Source organism: Anopheles funestus, chromosome 3RL, assembly GCF_943734845.2.
Source record: "Anopheles funestus chromosome 3RL, idAnoFuneDA-416_04, whole genome shotgun sequence".
In the NCBI taxonomy this organism is placed as follows: domain Eukaryota; kingdom Metazoa; phylum Arthropoda; class Insecta; order Diptera; family Culicidae; genus Anopheles; species Anopheles funestus.
Window position 1 is genome coordinate 25,688,712 of NC_064599.1, and position 24,359 is coordinate 25,713,070.

General features: G+C 41.2%; 2 protein-coding genes and 1 long non-coding RNA gene across 13 annotated transcripts in view; 1 reads left to right on the forward strand and 2 right to left on the reverse strand.

Annotated features, from left to right (window-relative positions):
* Positions 1–9,941, reverse strand: part of LOC125770415 (anion exchange protein 2) — a 33,906-nt gene extending 23,965 nt beyond the window's left edge. Inside the window, exon 1 of one of the 3 annotated variants that reach the window (XM_049439956.1) lies at positions 9,852–9,941. The gene's annotated coding sequence lies outside the window, so the exon portion shown is untranslated. The remainder of the gene's footprint in view (positions 1–9,851) is intronic. The other 2 variants (XM_049439960.1, XM_049439967.1) reach the window with 2 other exon arrangements.
* LOC125770545 (uncharacterized) lies at positions 7,566–8,444 on the forward strand. The gene is made up of 2 exons (XR_007419215.1): positions 7,566–8,038; positions 8,196–8,444. It is a non-coding gene; the product is annotated as an uncharacterized LOC125770545 (long non-coding RNA).
* Positions 9,942–14,078: 4,137 nt separating the features above from the next.
* The window catches only part of LOC125770427 (WD repeat-containing protein 47), a 63,140-nt gene continuing 52,859 nt past the window's right edge, over positions 14,079–24,359 (reverse strand). For all 9 annotated transcript variants that reach the window (XM_049440029.1, XM_049440027.1, XM_049440022.1 and 6 more), the window contains 4 exons: positions 19,316–19,476; positions 17,088–17,484; positions 16,781–17,004; positions 14,079–16,517 (listed from right to left, as the gene is read on the reverse strand). In XM_049440029.1, the coding sequence (XP_049295986.1) occupies positions 16,292–16,517; positions 16,781–17,004; positions 17,088–17,484; positions 19,316–19,476 (1,008 nt within the window). In that variant the 3' untranslated portion in view covers positions 14,079–16,291. The remainder of the gene's footprint in view (positions 16,518–16,780; positions 17,005–17,087; positions 17,485–19,315; positions 19,477–24,359) is intronic.

The following is a 24,359-nucleotide window of genomic DNA, read 5'->3' on the forward strand; positions in this document are numbered from 1 at the left end:
ACACAATTTGTGCAGCAATTTTGCTAAACGACAGTCGCAGGCCGTCATCGGCACCCTTAAGTCAACAGTCAGTGGCAAAAACGCCCGAACCCGATCGGCCACCACCGGGGCGAGACATTAATTTGCCTCAATTAATTTCGTGTGCACACATATGACCCAAACCCCGGGCCATATTACGTCACCGCCGGGTGCCAAGGAATTTGCAGCCCTTAAACGGGGCGGCTTTCCGAAAACCCAAAACGCAGGGAGGGGCCCGTAACGAGATATGAGATGGCGATGAGACTCCTTTCCACTGTGATATGGAGCATGAGATAGTGATCGCGACACTCTCGCGTACGGTAGATCGAACGAGCTAAAGCCGGTTTTGGACAGAATCGTTCGGTACGGTTTGATTAAGTTTCATTTATTATTTGTTCGCGCGAGCGCAATAGAATGGTCACCATTCTAACCGGCGGGGCGTTCAAATTGCGCCTCAGCATCCTTGATCTCGGCATCCAACACCTTGAACTACAAACTGGACACTCAACTGAGAAAAGTGCCGGTTTTTTTACTGTTAATGTTTAAGCCCATCATCAGGCGTGATGCTTCATAATAAATTATAAATTGCCGCGCTCTTTTTTATCGTGGCCTAACGTCACACGCAAGCGATCATGTGTAGTTTTTTTTATGTTTTTACTCACTTAAGGTGGCGGCCATAAGTCACACACTGTTTTGTGTGTGTAGCCTAGGATGGGTAGATTTTATTGCAAACGTACGAGATGAATATTAGTCATTGCTGAGAAATGGGTTGAACGCAGTAAATTGATTGATAGAACTTTAAGGTTTATCACGCGATTATCAATTACCGCCGATGGCCTTTCCTAATCGATACGAGCTACAAGTGGCAAGATACTGCTATAATGATAACAATAAAACCTCGCTTCTATAGTAAAAAAGGAAGATTTTTGATACTCAATAGTAGTGTTGGATAAATCTGATTCAGATTCATGAATCTGGATGAATATTCGTACTGAATGAATAATTCTGAATCGCTATTCCGAAGATTCATGAATCTTCAAATATTCATGATTCCTCAAAGATTCAGGAATCCTCACAGATTCGAGACAGCCAGAAGTGATCAGAAGTGAGTCAGAAGTGGGAAACAACAACAGGACCAGGTATCAAATTCCATCCGAATATTTGATGATTCATAAATCATTAAAAAAAATTAATTAATCTTTGAGGATTCATGAATCTTTTGAGAGTTACGACATGTGATTAGTCAATAGTGAATTAAAAGTAATCCCTTCAACGTACTTCAACTCGTCACCTTCCAACAGACCAAACTTCCAAAAACCTCACATTACAACAATTACAAATTAAAATTTCATCATAAAATGATTAGTGTGCCATACCAAAAGTGAGTGGAAAAACTCCACCGCAAATGAAGCGTGTAATCAAATGCATCCCTCGCGGCCATTCCTCCCGGCGCTGACGTACGAAAAGTATTCGCGCGAGATGAAAAGGCCACCCAGCAGCCGAAGCTAAACGGCTTTGCGACTCGCAACGAAATGGACACTAAGTGGAAATGTCACATACCGCATAAATTAAGCATCAAACGGGCGCCACCATCACGTGCTCCAGTCCACTCCATCGCGCGAGTGTGTGTGTGTGTGATGACTGTGGAAATACGAACCGGATGGAAAACGGTCACATACACCTTACGGGGAGGTTAGCACCTGAGACCGGGAACGGTATGTGGATGTCTCGCTGGGAAAGGGCGGGAATTGAACAAGTGCATTTTATCGTTGGCTCCACACATCATTGCAGCCACAACAGTGATAAGAAGGTTTGTGCTACGAGCAGGGTCGAGGGTGAAAAAAGGGTTTTGGGGGGTGGGTCGTGGAATTTGGTACGGGTGCAAAAGGGAATGCATAGTAACGCACGTGATAACTCATAATGGGGCTGATGGATGGACGGAATGATTGGTCACATCGCTGGACATTCAGTAATCATGGTCTGGCTCGGTATTGTGGATGAGTTGAAAAGTTTATGGAGTTTAACTTAGATATTTAAAATTAGATTCCAGTGAAAGAAAAAGTGGAAAAAGTGACTTTATTTTCCAGAAACTCATATTTCCCTCAAATTATTAACTGATTTTTTGGGTGTGGAAATAATAATTCTGGAAAATAAAGTCCAAACCATTAGACCAAATCAAACAAAATTTGCCCTCCTATACCCCCTTCGGCAGCATTATTTATCTACTTCACGAACAAAAATTTTTGGGGGAAAAATTTCTTCCAGTAAACAACCAACTTTTACTCCTTCCCATCACTTATCAATCAAGCTCACTGGTCGCAGCTAAGGTCCCTCAGTACCGTGCCGGTTTATCGGTCACACACCATGTGCACCAGTCCGCAGTTTGGGACCGACACAAAATCGGGTTGAATGACAATATTATCGCCACCAAAACGTCGTCCGTGACCGTCAATTCTCTCGTCATGGTGACTTACGATGGAGCCGGCCATCAGCTGCAATTCGATGCGCTTTTCAATGCATAAAACGACAAGTGACACATGTTGAATGTTGGATTGTACAACCTCAAACACACGAGAGAAAACATACACTTGTACAGAAAAGAAGACATTTTTATCGCATATATTTCACGATAAAAACATAACAAAAAACTAGCTCCTCTGCCTTATCCGACAAACAGACTAGAACTAGAAAATAAGCGGAAGCAAAACGAAAAACCGCTCCCTCTTTTGCTATTCCTAGTTGGTGCAGCTTTAATCACCAAAGCTTTTAACGCCTTTTTACCATCCACACATTGTGTATCTCCGGTATCTTTTAGCGTATTGTTTATTCTGGTTTGTTTGAATTTTCGGAACTGTGAAATCATCACGGCACAAAGCAAACACGTGCGTTGACGGAATATTTTAGCATTGAGTGATTGCAGATGTCAAACAACTTCATTGTGTGTCGTCTGGCGGTCGGACAGTTTTTAGTGAGATCTAGTTGAGTCAACTGATTCACGGCGATGATGCACGTGCCTTGGGTGGGGGGAGGAGGTACAATATTTCACATGCGAACAATTGCAAATTGATTCGGAAGTGAACCATTTAGCAACATTGTTGCAGAACAAAAAACCATTTAATGCAAATTGGATTCGTACTTTCGTGTCATTTCGTGATCTATCGTGAAGTTGTAGTAGTTCATCGCTTACCGGGCATTAAAATCTCCAACGATTGTGACAGAATTTGTGGCTGCGATCTCCTGGTATTAGGTTTTGCAACAATCGTTCGGAGATTTTAGGAACACTTTTCCACTTTTCCCAATTTAATCCAATCTAATGCATCCCCTAAAGACCATAACCGTAATTTATACTTCCTGCCATAATGTTCGCACAAAACACGAAAACAAACAATTTAAGGATGGTCAGTTTCGCTGCGTAAAAATTCACTAACACCTTGAAATGGAATTATTGCGCAAGGTCAAGCGCCATCCAAACAGCACAACATTCGTCGATTTCCCCACAAAACTTCAAGGTTTTGGTTTGGGCTTTGTTTTGATCGTAACGTACAGTCTCTGCTAATGGAACAAATTGTATAATCGTCACAAGATGCATGTCTTCGGGCGATCACTTGCCACTTCAACGCCATACCAAGCTTCTCCCCCTCCCTCCTCCCCCACCGTTTGTCTGGAGGGGGAATGTTTCTGTCAATTGGTCACGCGCATCGATCAATTGATCTGTTAGTGACGACCAATTGACTGTAAATTGTTTTAACCGGAACACATTTGAAAGGAGAAGAGAAAAAAAAAACAAAAATGCTGCCAAAGATAGTGTCACTCTGCGTTAACGCTTTTTGCTTGTATGTTCATTGAGTTCTCGTTTGTTTGGTTTGTTGAAAATGAAAAAAAGGAGGAGGGAAGAAATTACACTCCGAACCGACGTGTATAGACGTACCGGCATCGATTAAAATCAATGAAACAGCAATAAAGCTCAATCTATCCATCACGTTTGTCGACGGACGTGGAAAGGGCACCGTAAAGGGGACTTAAGGTAGGGAGAAAAAGTGACTCCACAAACTGCAATCCCTGGTGGGGCAGTATGGTGAACGCGTCAACGCATAAATGTTGTTGTGTTTCTAGCGCGCACTAAATTGTTGCTGACTCGAGGCGATCGATCAACCGTCGGAGGATCGATTGCACAAGTTATTTTGCAAAAGGAAGTCCAACGCGATCGTGGTCACGTGAGTGACTCGTACGATGATAATTGACTCATCAAGAACGTATTAGCACACAATGACAAACTGCAGTAACTGGTGCTGCACGTAGTTAAGCAGTTTTCGTATTTATTAGGAAATTAAATTCAATACAAATTTTAATTACCCGTTTCAATTCGTTAATATTCGTTTTTTAATCGTCATACGATCGTTTAACATTTACAGTTTGTATCGATTAAAATCACCACCATTTGATCGTAATTAAAATATCATTTACACACGCATTTCCTCACCTACCTCTTCCCCTTTTCCATTCAGGGGGGAAAAAACAGCATTCATTTTCTACCCAATATTCGCGATTGTACGAAACGAAGTAAAACGAAGCGAAAAAAAAAACACGCATGACGAATGTGTTTTCTCGCCTGACGAAGCGTGGCACTTGCGCATCGACCGCGCACTGGGTACGTAATCACGTTTTTGACCAACATTCGGAACGCCGTCATGCTGCTCCACCTCCCTCTTGGGCCAACAGTCACAAGAGTGGTGATATGGGTTCTTGTTTTTTTCATGTCAGCACCATTTGGCTAGATCCTGTTTTTTTTTTTTTGCAAATGAAATAAAACGCTGAAACCGAACATTGATCGTTAGTGATCGATGGGCGATTTTTTTTTGGTTTGTTTCCCTCGACGCATTGAGTGTCGCGTGTGTGCGCGTGGCATTTGGCACCATTTGACGTGCGAATTCCAGAAGGTGCCGCCTCTAGCGTAACGGTGCGCAAGAAGGTTTTTGCGTTGGCGCTAACACTGCTGAGTGCAATGCACGCTGGCGTTTGGGGTGGCTTTTAGGGGCGATGGTTTAATATTTTGCAAACGAAAAAAAAATATTTGGAAAGAAAATGTAATTTAAAACAAGTTGCTTGTTGCGATCTTTGTCAATTATTAAATTTTGAAACAATATATTTTAACAAATATGGAGAAAGAAAATGTAATTTATAACAAGTTGCTTGTTGCGATATTTGTTAATTATTAAATTTTAAAACAATTTTTTTCAAAAGTGATAATTTTATTCTAATCTCATTAGAATATTTCGTTGGCAAACGAAATGTGAAGATAGAGAGACAAATCTTGCACACCGGTCATATTTTTGATGCGACAAACGAACGACAAAGTACGAAAACTTGAACCAATGCCAAATGTAACGCGCTGGAAACATATGCCATATCACCAATTAAATCAGCTGCCAACGGTGTGCGTCATATTATTTCGGCACATAACTGTATCGTTTGCATTTCCTGGAACAAGCATTTGCCAGTTGCTTAATTTATGACAAATATCCGGCTTAAACACTGCTGGCAGCAGTTTCCGCAAGACGATTGAGACGCAAAGGTATTTCACGATCTAATGCAAATTTTGGCTTTTTGACGTTCTGTGTGTGTGTGTTGATTAGCAACAAAAAAGTCCTTTATTACATCCCTCCCCCAGGCACATAATCCCGCACACTGACACAGACAGTCTGCTATTGATGCTGTTTTTGTTTTGTTTTGTTTGAGGGAACGTTAAGGCTAAGGAATGGAACTACAAATGAAACATAAATATTCGCCTTTGGCAAATATAACAAGCGACAAACCAAAAGTCATCCACACAAGATAACCTGTCTACGCGCAGAGAATGTTTCATTTGGTCTTCTTTTTGCTTTGCGAACGTTTTAACCAAAAAACCACATCATGCTGCATTTCTGATTGTGATCCGCGTCTAGTCCGGCACATCGTGAGCTCATCGCCGGAGGGTACCTTTGTGACGTTAGCGAGATAGCGAGCCATAATTTAATTTATGGCACAAACAAGTCAAACAAAAGGGACAAAACAAACATAAGAACGTTCGAATGCTGAAGAAATGTTGTGCCCGTCCTCTGTCGGATGTTTTGAGGCGTTCGAGGGGTATTGATGTTTCATAATTTGAAATAAGAAGAAAGCATCTTATTAAGAGGTTATAGAGCGGGTACCATAACTATATGAAGACAACTAAAATTGCAAAAAAATCATGCCATAAATGTTTAGTGTTAGTATTTCTCCTACTTGTCCGATTTGTTTACGCATTCGAATACAGTAAAGCAGGGATCTCCAAACTACGCCCCGCGAAGCTGTCCCCAGATATCCCGAGATTGGCCCTCAGCTGTGGCTATTCCACTCAAGAATGCAGCGAAGAATGCAAAATGACACACAAACAAACAATGAATGAAGGAAGTGCACGAATCTTTTTTTTTTGGCAGATCCAACACCATGTCCCTTGGGTGCCTTGTTGGGCGTACATATACTGTAATAAAATGAGCTTGTTTTTGCTCTACGTAGTGGATATACTCTCTTTGGTGTCGAAAAATCGATTCTGGAGATTTTTTGTCGGATGATCATGGGGAAAATTTGTGAAAATAAAGAGTCGAACAATGCGTTACTTTTCATCCTACTTACTCACACTATCGATCATGTGTTCCATAGTTGGCATTTTTCAAGCATATATGTGAGCGATCCAGAAAATTTAGAATTTTTTAAGTATTTTCTTTTATGTTCTTAGCGACCACTAAGATCACGCCGACCATTTCTGGCTTACTAGACTCATTTTTACCACGTAGCCGGATAGTCAGTCCTTGCTACGGGGGGACGGTCCAGGTGGGGTTTGCACTAGAGATGTGCAAAGTGAGTAAGAGTAAGATAGTGATTTGAAACGTTGTATTGAACGAATTTCGTTCACTCACCACGATGAGTTTTAGCGACTCTTTTTCACTTACTCACTCATGAGTGTAAGCATGTAGCCGTGGTGAGTCGAGTTGCAAAAAGAATAAATACGTGAGTTGAAACGAAGCGTTTGATACACATGAGTTGAAACGGAATACATGTGTACAATACCCAAACTAGCCAAATGAATATACTTCTCGCTCTGCCTAACTATCAAACCTGCATAAGCGAACAAGCGGGATAGTGTGATCGGCAAGAATATTAAACGGGATCCGTCTCTGCTTAAGAGATTGGCAAATTTTTAGCACTTTTTAATTATTTTTTTAATTTTTTTTATTTAAAGCATTATTTCAGTAAAAAAAACTTATTTCAACCAATTCGCATTAAAATAAATCAATTTAAAAAATTTTGTTAAATTTCCCAAAAAAAAGCTATGGCCTTAGGAGATTTATGCCGAGGTTTTTTATGACTGTGAAATGAGTCGTTAAGCGAGCTGACTCGTAATAAGAACTCATTAACTCTGAGTTGACTCACTAAAAAGAGTTGTTATTCTCATCTCTAGTTTGAACCCGGTCCTGCCGTGTAGACCGGCGCCGTTTATCACATGCACGGTGGTGCAACGGGGTGCCCATTCCAGTGTTACGTAATAGTTGAACGATCCCCAAATAATGTACCGGATAGTTTCAATTAATTATGCACTTTTATGGACCATATCGACGATCGAACTCTGCCTCTCTGATTTTATGTTTCACTCAATCTAGTAGTCCTTCAAAGAAGGCACTTTTATCAGCCAAAAAAAAAACACCTCAGCTACAGAACGATAATGTACTGTCGGTCGGATCGCAAAACCACAAAATTGCGGTCAGCAGCGAATCGTTTTGCATGACAAAACAACATTTTGTCGCATTGCCACTCTGGCCAAAGTTCTCACAGCAAAATACAGTGTCCGCTAAAGATCCACCACACCCGATACCGGCCAACACGTGACGATGCGAAAACCGGATTAACGAAACGAGACACCGAAGAAAACGATTAAACTCTGCGCCGGTGGTGAGCCGGTGGAACACAAAGCAGGGTGGAAAAGCAAAGGCGCAGAACATTAAAGGTAAAGTTACATCGGTAGTGATGAGCCGGCGAGTTTCGCGTTACGTTTTGCAAACCGTTTTTTGCCAGAGGGGGCCGGCAACTGAAACGTGCCTTCGGGCGTGCCGATTTTTCCTTTACTTATCCACTTTTGTTTACAATCCATCCACCAACACTAGGGCAGAAGCGTTTTACATTCGCTCTTGTTTTCTTGTGTGGATTTCGTTTTTTTTCAGCCGCTTCTACACATACAATGCACCGTAAAGTGCAAGTGCACTTGGAGAAAAAATTGAACATTATTTTATTTTACCAAAAACATGAACCTTTTGCATCTATTAACCTGAACGGTGAAAAGAAACCATAAAAACCATTTCTTCAAACGGCAAAGATTAAAAAAACACACACAAAAAAGCTTTATCAATGGCAAACGCTTCTCCAATGTATAAGCGCACGGTCGAGGTCAACAGCGGTGAGGGACCGTTTTACTTCCACGTGCTTCTACCGTAGGTCGGATTGGTCGGATGTGATCACAAAGCCCGAAAATACATTAGAAAAAAACAAAACGGACGTTCGGCAACCTCTCTGGTCGACGGAAAGTGGGCGAAAGTTTGAAATGCAATTTTCATTCCTCTCTCTCTGTCTCTTTGCCTACTCCTAAACTTCACAAAGTGCTTCAACAACAAGAGTTTGGTAAAGAAAAAAAAAGGTAAACCATAAACAATACACAACAGCTCACTATGTGTGTGTGAGTGTCTTGATGTACTTGCCCCTAACAAATACACGCGGGAGAGGGTGTCCAAAATAGAAAACATGCTTTATGCGCACGATGTGTTTTCTCTTTGCCCTCTTGATTACACGCTTCATCACCTTTTGCGCCTCTGTTCGCAAACAAATCTGCACGCCCAAACTTTCCGTTCCTATCACTAAAGACTGTTTTGCTTATTGCCTTGAATTTGTACATTTGTACGCCCCTTTAAATTGCACCCTGCCGGTTTGACGATTGAAAGAATTTGGCCAACAAGAGAAAAAAAACAAACAGCATGCCGGACAGCTTATCGGACATTTATTTCAAATGGAGAAAGGTTTTGCGGAAGTGTGCGATAAAATCGTCACAACAAATTGTACTAAAACATGAGTAAGACCCGCAAATGATGGATTGTGTCTCAGCTGATGCTGTTTTTGTGCAAGTTTCCCTCTAATACACTGACTCATCCACAATACGCAATCAACTGTCTTCCATTCAGCAGCAAGAATCACTTTCGATTGTTTCGCAGTCCGCCTCTCGGTTTATTTTCGATGCACTTTTACGCATACCACCACACACCGTTTGACAGAATGTTTATGCACCTTACGGTGTGCATTACACACTTGCACGTGCGACTGAACCGGATCGGATCGGATTACGGTGTTAAATTGCACCATTTCATATCGTAAACGGCGTAGACGTGCGGCACTTTAGAACGCACCAATATAAACACAAGCGTGCAACAAAATCAATCACCTGCGGATGCGTTCGATTCTGATCCGGTTTGAAACTGTCTCTGCGGCACGCTTGCCGCATCAGATCGTTGGATACAAAAAAAAACTCACACACAACACACACGCACACAAAAAATAAACACCGAACAAATTGGCACCCAACTGGAACACCGCCGAAATTTGAACCGTCCGAATCCGTCAAACTACGCGAGACATTAAATCCCATTCCATCACGAGCAAACAAGCAACAAAAAAAAAAAAAAGACCAGAAGCAAAACCACCGTTTCTGGTTGGTGTACGCCCGCTTCAAACTCGTTCCGATCACGCACCACGCCGTAGACTCCGTCGTCACTTACCCAGCGAAAGGGCTGGAATCGTAGCAAAAAGGCACGGACAACACGGACGACAAACGGCACACGTACGCGCGCGCAGCTAGCCAGCTTCGTACTTAAACTCACGCGACTTACACCGCAGGCTCGATGCGTTGCAGTTCAGCATACCATGCTGCTGTCGAGGGGTGAAACGAAAAGTATCTTACCGCCGAGCGGGGCTAGCAACTTTAAGCTGAAAATTATTTGCTTTTATTTTTTCAATTAATTGCAATTTTTTCACTAAAGTGTTGGGCGAAAAAACATAAAAATTATAATTCCCTAAATATTATATCGCTAAATAATTTAGGGATTTTTTAATATAAATTCAATTAAGATAATTTAAAAATATTTAAAGATAACATTTTTTTAAAACAGCTAAAAATGGTTAAATGTAAAGCGTTTGCATACTTTTAGGCGTAGACGCGAAAGGTATCCAAGAAACTAAGTTAAGTTGTGTAACAAAAAAATTTTGTTTTATAAATTTAAGCTTTTCTTACCTTTTGTGTTCCAACAAATTATATTGTTTTGTAAGCATTAAGAATTCTTTCGTCTCTGTTTCAACAATTTATGATGAACAAATTGACTTTCACTCCAATCGGTACTTTTAGATCAACCCTCACAGCATCATTCGTTGAATGCTGTTTGATGACTTACTATCACTACCACATGCACACGTCACGATGATGATGATGATTATGTTGCCTCTTGATGTTGATTCCAGAAGATGTTCTTTGCTTTCTTTTGCTTCTTTCCTTTCTCTCTCACTTTTTTTTCTCTCTCACTTTTTCTCTCTCTCTCTCTCTCTCTCTGTACTGTTCGTGCCTCACTCAAGTATATACGATCATACCCAGCCTAGGCGCATCTCGCGGGAGATCTCGAGATGATGTTTGCATTTACCCTCTCTTCTTCGCTTCTTCTGATTTCCTTTCGTTCAGTTTCCTTTTTGCTACACTTTGCCTGTAGCTATGTTTGCCTTTCCATCTTTCGATGGGCCAGGTTGTCTTTTGACTTCTTTTCCTACTTTATTACCTTTTTTTTTGCAATGTTTTGTTTTCCTCCTTTCTTTCGTTTTTCTACACTTTGCACTGTTTTCGGTTTCGGCCGTTTTTTGCTTTTGCCGGCTTAAATGTGTGCGAGAAAGGGCGATGACGATACGATGATTTATGACGTTTTCCCGTCTTCATTAGCTATCGGTTGCTAAGATACGTACCGTTGATTTGGTGATGGGTCGTTTTTTTTGTTTTATTTATTTAATTTTGTTATGTTTTATGAGCTTCATCGATTCGAGCCGGTTTCGGGTTTCAATCTAACTTTCCAGTTGGAATTGTTTATTTTTGTTTGTAGTTTCTTACATTCTGTTTGTTATAGACTACATTTAGGCGTAACATCAGAGTTTTCAGGAAAATAAACAACGAGCAGAAGGTTTTTCCTACCTGTTGTGAAAACATTTGTTTTTCAAGATTTTCTATGACCTTAAAATTTCGTTAAAACAACAAAATAATCTTCTGACTGTGTCAAACGTGACAAGACAAGCGTTTTTTTCATTATTAGTATGTGACAGCATGACATTGTTGACTGAAGCGAATTGAGAATTTAAAATTATACTTACCCCAGCAGCTAATATATCACACACATGCACACAACAGTGCGATAAGCGTGATTTGTTTTTTTATCTCCCAGTTTTGTATTTCAAAAGACGTGATGCGAATGAAAGATCGCTTTTCAATCACGAAATGATTTGTTAGAACACATTGTTATTCAGCCAATGTAGCAGAAAATAGCATAAACAAACAAAAAATAAAGCTGAAATCTTTGGATTGGAGTAAAAATAGATAACCACAAAATACACAAGTGGAGTGATAATTTGTGACGTCGCAATACACTAATGACTGGACCACACGTCTCAACTTATTTCATCTTATTAGCTAACTGATACGAAAACCTTTTACATTGTACCGATCTCTCGCCCTCTCTCTCTCTTACAAAATGCAATAAATTAACACGTTTATCATTTTGTCATTCAATAATACAAACAAAAGAAACTGCAGCTGCAAATTGATCACGACAGCGCGCGGTAGATTTGTTTGATCGTGTTTTCCGCGTTTCGCGATTGCAGCCATTCAGGCGTGAACAAAATCATTTCCCTTTTCCGGTAGTGCAAAATTAACGAAACAACGAAAAAAAAAACACGTGCACAATTCACATCAATGCAAGGACAATATATCGTCCCCCTTAGCACTGCTATTTTCATGGTGACGATGAATGGCATTAACGCGTGTTTGCGAATTGCAACGATCGTTTTATTTTGAAATATGCTAACCATTTCAAGCCCAAATTGTGGAGCATCGTGTGTTTCGTTCAATTAGCACAGCTTTCAACTCGTATTAACCGGCTAGCGGAGGATTGGACGAGAAATGGTTAAATTTGGAAAATAATTCATCAAGCTGCGCGTGGCAACATCACATCTCAATGTCGGTCACATTTACAGGTAGTGTCGTGTATGCTTAGCTCACCGAATCTGGCTAAGAAACGCAAGTAACCCCCGCAAGTAACTAAACGCTTAGCAATTGTCGCGTTTGCGAACGCGGAAAAAAATTGAAATTTTCCTAAGGCTATAGCCTTAACTTTTTTTTGAGGAAATTTTTCAAAATTTTTAAATTGATAATTCATCAATCAATGCCAATTTGTTGAAATAAGTTTCTTTTCACTCAAATAATGCTTTACAGAAAAAAGAATTAAAAAAATAAAAAAAATCAAAAAAATTGAAAATTTTCCTAAGGCTATCGCCTTACCATTTTTTGAGCAATTTAGAGAATTTTTAAAAATTGTTGTATTTTAATGCGAATTTGTTGCAATAAGTTTCTTTTCACTCAAATAGTGCTTGAAATTGAAAAAAGAATAAAAAATCACAAAAAAAAATTTAAGAAAAATTGAAAATTTGTTTGTGTTTGTATCACAGAAGTCAGCAGCAATTGTTCGCAAACGCGATTACATTATACGAAAAATTTAAAAAGGACTTTTAACAGGTTTCTCATACTTTACTTTAAATCTCCCGTTATGTTAAACGATCGTATCACAGTAATATCTAAAATTATTACTTTTGAATTATAATTTTATTCCACGTTTGCTTACATTTCTAAATATAGGAACCATGACCGCCACGTGGTCAGATGTGCCACCGTAAATGATCGGTTTTTGCATTTAAAACACCAATAGAGCATCCATCAAAGAAGGTAGTATCAACTGCCACTTCCCCAGCTTAGTGCTTCATATAAGCGTCTCTTTTTTGCATGTGGAATGGAATGGATGAATGGATTGAAACAGATGCTGGACTATTTCCCCTTCATCGGATACTATCATACTATCGATCACCAACACTAGATCATCTCGAGCCATGGTCAATGATACCATGAGAGAAAAGAACAACTACACGATATTCTAGAATGAACGCTAGAGAAGAGCAGTGAATGTTACCTCCTCCATTGGATGCTCTCTTGGTGTTTCGCTGGTCACTTTCCCAGGATTTTGTTACCGAAAATGAACGGTTTTTGGATTTACAACACCAAGAGAGCATCCATCAAAGGAGGTTGTATCAACTGTTGGTGTTGAAAAATCGTTTTTGGATATTTTTATCGGACGATTATCGTGACGTAATTTTCGAAAGGAAAGATCGGTTATCAGTGTTTCAAAACAAGCATTTTTACGCATCCTGAAATTTATAAATGTCTTATTTTGTGCTACGTAACACAAATTTGTAAGAATAATGAATTTAGATAAACCTTTTCTTATTTTTAAAGAATATCAAACACATAAAACAGAACCGAATCTTTATCCCGGAGCAATGTTTGTGAGCAATGTGATTCCCTAACAAATGTGAACGACACATTCGTATAAGCTCGCTAATTATGCTGACGAAATAAATCATTAGCTTCTTGCGGCATCTTTCAGTATTTGTGTTTCTTTCCGTGTAACTAAAATTGCCAAAAAAAGTGTTGTGTTTTTAATTTTATAGATGAAATTTTAGTTTATTTATTTCTTCATTTGTTTTCCTGCCAATACAGTACATTTGCCATTCGAAGAGGAGGGTTGTGTATGTACGTGGTTTTTATTTTAACCATTTGCATTTCGATCCATTTGTCACGGGGTTTGATCAATACTCTCACAGGTGTTTTATTCTTCTTAGTTTTGTTGCTCGAAGGCAACCATTAATATGGGGGAGCTATTTTCCTTTTTCTTTACGTATGCTATCGACGATGTTTGTCCAGAATCTATTACTCCAGTGAGAGTATTTTCGGTGTTCGCTTCCAATTTTAGCTTCCAAACTTCCAATATTCGCAAACAAATCGTGAGGAGTTAATTAAGTTAGTGGTTATTACATTCAGCGTGTTTAACGTGTTTTTTCTTCACTTTTTTCCCATCCTAACGAACCTAATCTTTTCTCGAACAAATTTTGATTTTATTCACCTTTAAAGCCATAATGCTTCCATGTTTTTCATGCTGTTTGCTTTTACTTCATTGGCTTTCAGGCGTTATAACAAGCGTACTGGTTAAATGTGAAAACCAAATTTGTCCGCTAAATGTCCCTATTATTGCCTGCAACACTTCAAAACGGATTCACTTTCATTTTCACCATTCGATCTGTCTCTCCGTCATTCGCTCTCAGTCTCTACCGCTAATGATTAGTACAAGTTTCTCACGTTGTTTAGCAAACGAACGCTAACTGATGAATGTTTACCACTGGTTGGCTCTTTTGGGTGGTCCTGCAAAGTGCCACGAGCCACGTCACACTTCGGCACTTCGTGTGTGATTGTGGTCTCGTGTTTTGGTTCCCTTTTTCCTTTTGTTTCGCACCCTTAGCCCGGTGAAGGAGTTATGATTTGGTTAATGTGAATCAATGACTTGTTTGAAACGTGAATGATCTTAATATTCTTTCTCCGTTAGCTTCCATTACAGAGCGGTAATGCCCTGGCGATAAAGTAATAATATCTAAAAACATTGGAATATCATTCGTGTGTGTGTTCAGCCTTTGAGAATAATTTCATATGGATTTCTTCTATTTCCTTTTTTTTCTTAATTGCATACTTTGGGCGAAAAAGAAGACTAGAAATGAAAAAAATAATTTAGTAACGAGAATTTTGTGATAGTGATAGTAATACTTTTCGTAAATACTTCGATCGTTTTCGATACTACACAACTTGTGTAATGTAAGTAAAGTAAATGAAAAGAACATTAAATTAAACATTAATGAATATAAATAGATTAAAATAAGTAGAAGATGGAAAAAAGTAAAGTAGCAAAGAGAAATACTAAACCAAACAGCAGTAATATTAACACCCAAAGTAGCAAATGTTCTTGTTTCATCTGTTTTTTTTTTTTGCTTGTCAATTTTGTTTATCTCGTAACCTAAACCACACTTAAGCCGTTTCGTTCAGTATGAGCACGTTAATCTATTGTGATGCTATGATGAAGAAATATCACCAGAAAGTGGGATATGACAAAATTATTTCAACTATAACCAAACCACTAACGCACTTCTTTTGCTTCTTCTGCTATTAAGAACCAATTTTTATCCTTTCGCTGGCAGAATGTTTTGCTCTTTCTTTTCTTATCCTTTTATGATTCCTCCATTTTAATGATTTGCCTATAATTGCTACAATATCGTTAGATTCCGTTTTTTTGTCCACTTATGTCTTATACCATAAATACACTAGCTTTCCCTTTTTTTTTGCTGCCGGCTAGACACAAAGCAATTGGTGGTAGATTTTTACACACAAACGCACACACACACACACACTGGTGATGCACATGGGACATGCGAAAGGGGCAAAAAGGGTTGGTTGGTAGGGATGCAAAGTTTGTGTGTTTTGTTGTTGTTGGTGGTGGTAGCTGCAAAGTTAGTCTTGATTGACTTTACGTCTTGTCTTTTGAGCAGCATTAGTGCGATGCTGGAGCCGTAAAAAAGGGAGCATATTTCTGCAACTTGTTTCCCATTAGATGCTACATATATATAATACACAAAAATAACGTACACCGGTGACTTGTTGTATGGGGTAGGCACATGCGATGCCACGCACTCGCACATTTATACCTCACACATTCCATACACGAACGAATAACAAAAAAAAATGAAAGCAAAGAAAATGCTAATCGTACAAAGCTCGTTGGGTGATGCCGCATTGCACCACCGGACCCGTGCAGTAGACGAGCATAAACGTATGAACAAACGAAAGAAGAAAAGAAAGAAAAACGAATACTAAACAAAAACAAATCCTCTACAGATAACATAACAAGTGTGCACCGCTTCCCCCCCGTTTTTTGTTTTGGGGGATGGCGCAATTCGTGCACTGGGGGGAGGGGGAGGGGAGGATGGTTTCCATCAATTCGATGCCATTTCGCTTCTTGGCGGGTCGTGGTTCATTGGCGATCTAGATCGGTGGCAGCGCCCACAGGGTGGCCGTCTTGTCCGCCGAGGTGGAGAGAAACGAGAAATCGACCGGATGCCAGCGGCCCGATATCACCTTGTCCGTGTGCTGGGCGACGACCACCGACGGTAATGGCATCGTGAGATCGCCTTGCAGGTCGGTCAGGACCAGCTTGTTGTCGTAACCGGCGGTCAGCAGATAGTACGCGGAGGGTGAAAATCGAATCGATCTAAAATGGAATAGAGGGGAAAAAACAGCACGGTTAGTTATTGTGTGATCGAGATCGAGTGTTTCGCTATTTTACAGACACCACGACCTTCAGCAATGAAGGTCAAAACGTAACGATTTAGTAACGCTTTAGTAACGCTTAGAATGGATAAAGGTTTCTCTTAGACCTTGCAAAGCTACCAGCCAGTCGCATTCGTTCGAAAAGGGTTTCTAAAATGATATTTAACCTTCTGCATTCACTGTTCAGGATCGTTTTTCACCTACCTAACGTCAGCGGAATGAGGTTTAAAGCATTGGATCGGTCGATTGCCCCGGATGTCGTACAATACGCAGGAGCTATCCTCGTGTCCGGACACCAGCAACCTTCCGGATGGGTCGACACAAACCGCCGCCACCGGGGAACCCTGTCGTGAGCCCGGTGACGTGGCGGGGGTAACCATGTTGACACATCCGCGCGTACGCAGATCCCAGAATCGAACGGTTTTATCCTACAAAAATGAAACAAAAACCAGCATTAGCGCTCATTACCCAAAGGAATTTCGCCTTAAGCAATCGCTCAATCTTCGCTCACCTGTGAACCGGAAACGAACATTACGCCGCCCCAGTTGTACAGCGATAGCACATGGCCACCGTGCCCACTGAGTGCCTGGAACGGGGTGGATGTTTCGCAGTCCGTGACGTAGATCTTACAGTCGCCCGCACCACCACTGATCAGCAGGCTCGATTTGTTCGAACTATCCTCGAGAAAGCACAGATCGCGCACCGTACCATCGTGCATCGTTAGCTCCATCTCTTGGCCCTCGAGCTGCTTCTGCGACTCGTTGAACCGCATCAGCTTGACGGTTTTGTCGTTCGAGCCGGTCGCTATGAGATCACCGGCCGGTGACCACGCCATACAGTAGATCGATCCCTTGTGGTGTTTCGTTCGCTTGAACAGTACGGTCGGTTGGTACGTACTGTGGTCTTCCCTGTGGATCAAATAAAAGGTTGTGAGTGTTTTGTGTACGATAAGAGACACACATAGAAGTAAGTTTCGCTTAAGGGGAGATATACAATCAGCATATTCTACAGGTGTTTACATTTTTACATAAATTTAAATCTTCATTTGAAGCTCTCTCTTCTCTCCTTGACTTTTAATGACCTTACAGGTCACTCCAGCCATTTCTGGCTAACTGGACTTATTATTATCACGTAGCCGGATAGTCAGTCCTTGCTTCGGGGGGACGGTCCGAATGGGATTTGAACCCGGTCCTGCCGTGTGGACCGGACGCCCCCCGTCATTTGAAGCTAATATATAGCTTTAGTATCTTTTTTCATGAATGTCTTAAAACTTTTAGTTAAATAATCACGATAATAACCCTTGTTTCAAAGTTCTGATTGTATATCTCACCTCAAACAAATTGAATTGAAAGCTTAAAACATAACGCAGTTTATTTATTACTGCAAACGCTCCATTCTGAAACTTCATTTCACTTATTACGCCTTAGTATTATGCTTTAACAGTAACACGCATTCGATCTATTCCTATTTTAAACATCGAAAACATTTATCATCGACTAATGCATGCGTTCGAATGTATTAATTATTCCATCAAACGGTGAAAATCGAATACAATTAATCATTCATCATTAAAAATCAACATCTTTTATCACATCGATCAAATCCGATCGAGAGAAGAGGTGTTTTCTATCGAGATTTAAGCGGGTGCGCTTAATGATGTCTAAATATGAACCAACCTTGCGATCGAATCACTCACAAAAAAAATCGGCACTAAGTCCACTACATTGTATTGCAGCTGCAGTCATTAAAACCGGCTTCAACTGGTTCCGTTTTTTTTTGCACTCACAAAGAAGCAAAAAACAAATGCAATGCATCGTGTCGCGGATCACGAATCCCCGGTTCAAGATTCAAGACACACCATCCACCACATCCTACCGCTCGGAAAAGCTATAAAAGCCGGCACAAGATTCATAAAAGCCAAGTGTAAAACAAGAAACGAAAACAAAAAAGGGAAAACTCATCCATTTCCGCTCACCAGCTAGTTTCACATCTTTTGCTGCGTGCAGAGAAGGAAGAAGAAGAAAGGGTGTGTACGGGCCAGGCCACACGAAATGAAAACACGTTGATTATTGTATGATGCGAAAGTCGTTTAAGACGATAAAGAGAACGAGAGAGAAAGACCAAGATGTGTTTGTAGCGGGGTGAAGAAAAATCACAAACGAAACTAGTGCAAATGGAACGCGATGGGATCACTAGAATGTGTGCGTGTGTGTGGTACTACCCTGCGTGATACAGCTGCTCACAGCAAATGCGTCCCTATCCTATCGAAATACACACGCACAGACAACCGTGAAGATCACCCCGTCTGCACGTGCGAATGGAATTGTAATGTGGTTTTTGTGATTTTGTGCAAAATGGCATGCAATGCAATACGACGCGTAAGCCAAAAGATGCCCAATTCACAGCCGCATTCGAACGTACACGCAAACATTGGTACGAGAGATCATTGTGCCTCATGTGTGCGCGAGTGGGTGTGTGCATGCTGCGAAGAATTTGATAACGCTGATATGAGACCACTCTCGTATGTGTGGGTGATGCAATGCGAGAGATCAGGTGCCTTAAACCATGCGTTACCAAAATAGCGAAATGGCGGATGACGTTTCAGTGACGGAAAGATCATCCGGCAAAAGTTGGATGCGCGAACGAAGCCTCTCAGGTGAGTAATAATGGTGAGTATGGTTCTACAAATAAAACGAAATAAAACCCCTTTTTTAATTGTTAGTGACCACGAATTCTTACCTTATCTCCGATAGTGATGGATATTCACAGATTCGGAACGTCTTCGAGTTGGAACCGACCGCGTAAATACGCCCATTCGGATGGAACTCCGCACATCGTACCGCCTGTACATCCTCCAGCGTCGTTACCGCCACAAATCGTGGTCGATTTTGGTCCGATTGCTACAATGAAACAATGAAGAAAACGGAAAAGAAATGAGTTAAAACTGTCTTGGAAAATGTACATATCATGTCCATCAAGCATCCGGACCAGTAATCAACAGTTAGCTAGGTGGAAAAGATCCGGCTTTCGGTTTGCAAAACATGCAACGCCAAGCTCACTGGTAACCCATCATGATCGATGAAGTACGATCCATTACGATCCCAAAGTAAAGCCTGAGAAAACTTTAATATTTAACTCGCTCCACGTCCAATTGCGTTGTTAGTGAAAACGCATGTTTAAACTGCCCGGGTGTGGACACGATTTTACCCTCTACCCGGTTAACGATCTTGCCATTTTTGCCGTTACAACCTGTAAACGCCCGGGACTACTGTAGCAAAACTGAAGCCGTCAGTATACTGGAACGACTTTCTTTCACGACACCGACGACGTCAGTACGAACAAGGTGAACGATGTTTGTTAATAATTGCCCACCGGTGAGCTGTTTTGCATCCGTGAGAAGGTCAAGTTACCGGATCCGATGAAGATCCCTGTTTGCAACAACATCGCAATTTTCCAACTCGCAGATACTGAGGACTGTCGTCCGGTTGGAAATGATTTGATGTCGTACTTTCAGTCGTAAAACTCCAAGGAGTGGAAGAAAGATTAAGAAGTCACTTGCTTTCCATCAAACAATCGGCTCGTCTATCCCAACGTGACTTCGTTGTAATTCCACAAGCAGGAGCGATCCTCCAGTTGACATCACGGGGTATTGTGAGAAGAGAAAGTATGACACATAGATACACCCTCCTTGGGGGGAATTCGATGTCCAAGGCTCCCACTAAAATACTCCACACCCCGAGCGATCCGGCATTTGGGGACTGCAAAAAGTTTCACTTTAAATCGATTATTATTTAATGCTCGGTAAGGTACAGTACCGTGCACGGTCGTAAAGTTCCATAACATGTGAGACGCCTGCAGTGGTCATTTCGAGAAGCATTCTCCGAACTGGATGCTGTTGCTCCGTGGAAGGAAAATCCACTTTCCCTTTGGAACATCATGCCGAGCTACCTGTCGCTAAAAGCGCGATCGTGAGTGATCCTCGGTTTATTGGAGCCTCATTAGTCTACCCCAGGTTATCTTCAGTAATTGACCGTCCGTCAATCAGCTAGAAATGAAGAAGAGCATCTTGCTATTCCCCCCCTTTTATCTTCTTGCTAAATGAGACGAGATGCACCTACTCCAAAAGGTTACTAACCTCCCGAAAACCTCAATACTGTGACTCACAACTTTATATTCTCTCAACATTCCACTATCACTATTATGTAGCAATCGATTGGAACGCTCGCAAAGGCGACCACATACATCCATAATGGCCCAACTTCTCCCGACCCGCCAGGGGGTCATTGAGTTCTCGCCTTTATCGCCGATGGTCATCGGCATCGTTTTTCTTTTTATCGGTGAAACGCCTCCACGCCTCAAGCAGGCCACGGCACGCGCTCGTCGCCCAAAACAGGCAACCAGGGGGGAAAAATGGCGTATTTTCCGCACCCGGTTTACCATTTGCCCAAAAAGTTTGCACCGCACAACAAACAGCAGCATGGGCCGGGGCACACCACACCGAACAGCAACACAATCATCGTAATTCGCTCGCAAATACTTGGGAGAAAGTCGCCTTGTTCGGGGGCTGCAAGTTTTTGAACTTTTCTTCTTCCGCGTCAAGATGGCGCTTTCTTTCTTGTGTTGTGGGGGGGGGGAAGGAGGGAAACAAAAAAACACCACCCGGCCAATAAAATGAAAAGGCAGGGGCGAAATGAACCAGAGAGTACGCGGGCCATAAGATCATGTTTTGATGATGCCGCATACCCAACATACGTGTCAAACGTTGTGTGCACCTGCTGCTTTGCCTCTGTCTGCGAAGGATGAAGAAGCTGTGGTGCAACAATTTTGCAATTAAAATCGCGCCAGCTTCTTGCGTCTGTGTGTATACGTGGCGAAGGCAATTTTGCAAAGAAAGTGAAATGATTACAGCAGCGAAGTGATTAAAAGAAGGGTTACTCTGTGTTGCTCTGACGAAGCGAAAAAAACAAGAAACAAAATCACACCACGCCCTACAATCTTCAAAGTGAGCTTATTGAGTAATAAAAGTGCATTCGCGTCGGATGCACTTTTCCGTATGGTCAAACCATTTGTAAAGGTACGCTTCTGTTGCGCAGCTGTGATGTGTGTATGTTATTTGCTAATCTTTTGCCTCTCTACCAACTGAAGGAAAGTGTGATCAACGGCACGATCGGGAGATCGGGGCGCTTTCCAACTGATTGCACACAGAGTCACCACAGCCACAGTTTCGAATCGGATCCGTGCTGGTCATTTACTTTTCAACACGTCCAATTATCGTGTTCTGCAATGGTTTTAAATCAAGCGAATACGGACATGACGGTGTGTGACGGTTTCGAGCGTAAACGGTTAATGGCAGTGTGTTGCGAATTTTTTGCTACAAAAAAGCTCTCCTTTAAACTAATATCATGCCTGCCGTTTATTCCCATTATTGTAAATTCTTTTTTTGACTGATGGGTTTTGTTTTTTTCCACCCCGTCTCTTGTTTACAGATCGTCCAGATCCATAATCGAAAGGGATCGGTGTCTTTAATTCGCGATATTAAAGATTAACTTGTGGAAAGTAGCGAACCTCTGGTACGAGGGGAGTTACTCTGGCGTTACATGACCAAGCACAATTCAATTGTTACGGACTTGTGCAATTCGGCATTCGGTGCAAATTGGCGAATCATACAAAAGAAACAAAAACAATTACAAAAAATAAATTGGCTTAAATTAAGCTTAAACTGTACATTAGGAATTGGGATGAAAATGATGCATAACGAGGATTTATGGCAGTAGAAAGCTTTTTTTGATAGAATACTTTCTACAAGAAGTATTTACTATACAAAAAAGGTTTATATCGCTCTCTTTGTGCACATTTTGTCTTCAAGTTTTACATTTTATCTAAGAAGGAAAGATGATCAGCTCAGAATATTCCTAACAGTCATTAATGGTAATTTAATTTCACCAATTCTCGTGCCTCGATAAACTCGCGGCCAAAAATGAAACTAATTTCCGTTCTGATGTTTGTTTATTTTTTTTGATTCACTTAACCTTTAGCCACTAATTTCATCTCATTACTTCCGCATGCAGACATATTGTGTTTTTCCACTTTGCACCTGGCATTGGCGAGTGGTGTTTGATATTGCCGGATTTGGCTAATTTTCGACACCTTCCAAACGTAATCGTTGGCAAAGTTAACCATTTAATTTCATTTCGAAACATTAAGCTGAAGAAGCCACCAAAGAAACATTCCCCCCAACAAGATGTAACTGGGCAGAATTCGTTTCCGGTTTGCGATCATCACAGACAACAAATGGCAAATGATAACTCATACACCTCACCCTCACCCCACTCAATAGAGGGTGACTCCACTAGGTGGGTAGTTGCATAATTTATCAGCTGAAAAGAAGACGAAAAAACAGCCGAGAGGTTAAAGTCTTTTAAGACCGATCCGGTATGAATGATAAGACGATGAAACATTTCATATCTGTACCATTTTGTTTTTCTTTTGTTTTTTTGTTTTTTTGTTCTCTTTTTTCACTCACACAGGAAAGCAGAGTTGCAGGAGGGAAGCGGTTTATGAAGATAATTGCGCCAAAATGCGTGTACAAGTGTTTTTTTTTCTTTCTTCGTCTTAAATCTTACACCACACCGATTCGAACCGATTCCGTTGCAATTGCCATCAATTAAATTTCGTAACATTTTCACTCGATCGTGTTTATCGGGTCGATCGGGAAGACTTTCGAGTCCGGAAGTCTAGTGTGCTCTGGGGTATTTTCTTCAATTGTGCAAAAAAGAAGAAGAAGAAGACACAAAACAACAAACACAATTAAAAGTGAGCAAATTTTTTGGCGATCATCATTACTCATGTACATGTACTCAATATCTCTCTTTGTGGTAATGATTCATTCGCAAAACCAGGTACTTGAGGAGCACGAGCAATTACACATTACACTTATCCATTTTGATTTCGGTGTCCATATCATTGCCGAGTTCCCGAGTTCCCGGATTCAGGATGGGAAGAAGAGGCTGAATGAGCTCAAATAGATCTTCAAACATAATAAGCTCATACTGATGAGGGGTTTTTAAACTACTGGAAAACCTCTTTCCCGTTGAAAACGCACCTATTTGACATATTCAAACTCAACGATTCGATATCGTCCCATTGCATAATATGCGCAACCATTCTCCAATGTTCGCCGTCGGTTATATTTCCATTTCATTACGAATAACTCCCCTCCCCAGTAACGGCGGAACCGCGGGGAAAAAAGGTGTGAAAATAGACGCATTTTTCCAGCCCATTTCCACGATGACGAATAGAGGGCGATCGAAGCGATCCGGTGTGGTAAATCCAATTGTTGCCCACCGAGGGATGGGATGAAGGCGTTGAATCGAAATTGAATACCATTAAGCAGAAACCTAAATGGCCCAACAGAAGTGGGTCACCGACCAACCGGGTCATGTACGGAGGTGCAGCAGTAGTGTCGGTGTACTCTTTCTTTCTTTCCCTTTTGTACGATCGGAACCCTAAACACTGGCTGAGCCGAGCTGTGCTGGGCATTCATTCTGAGATGCCTGGAATGCCCCGTTGCCCTCAGGCGGAAGGGTTTTCCGTAAGGGAAGAAACATGAGCCGAAGGGTAGTGAAAGGGGCTGCTTATGAAGTTGTTATTATGCTCCGTAAACGGGCAGTGCTTTGCCTCGATGGTCTCTCCCTTGCTACCTTCCATTGTACGGTTCATTCACAGCCCGTCTACGAGTGATTCGAGGTGAATACACCGCTGCTACTGCTACTGCTGGTGTGGT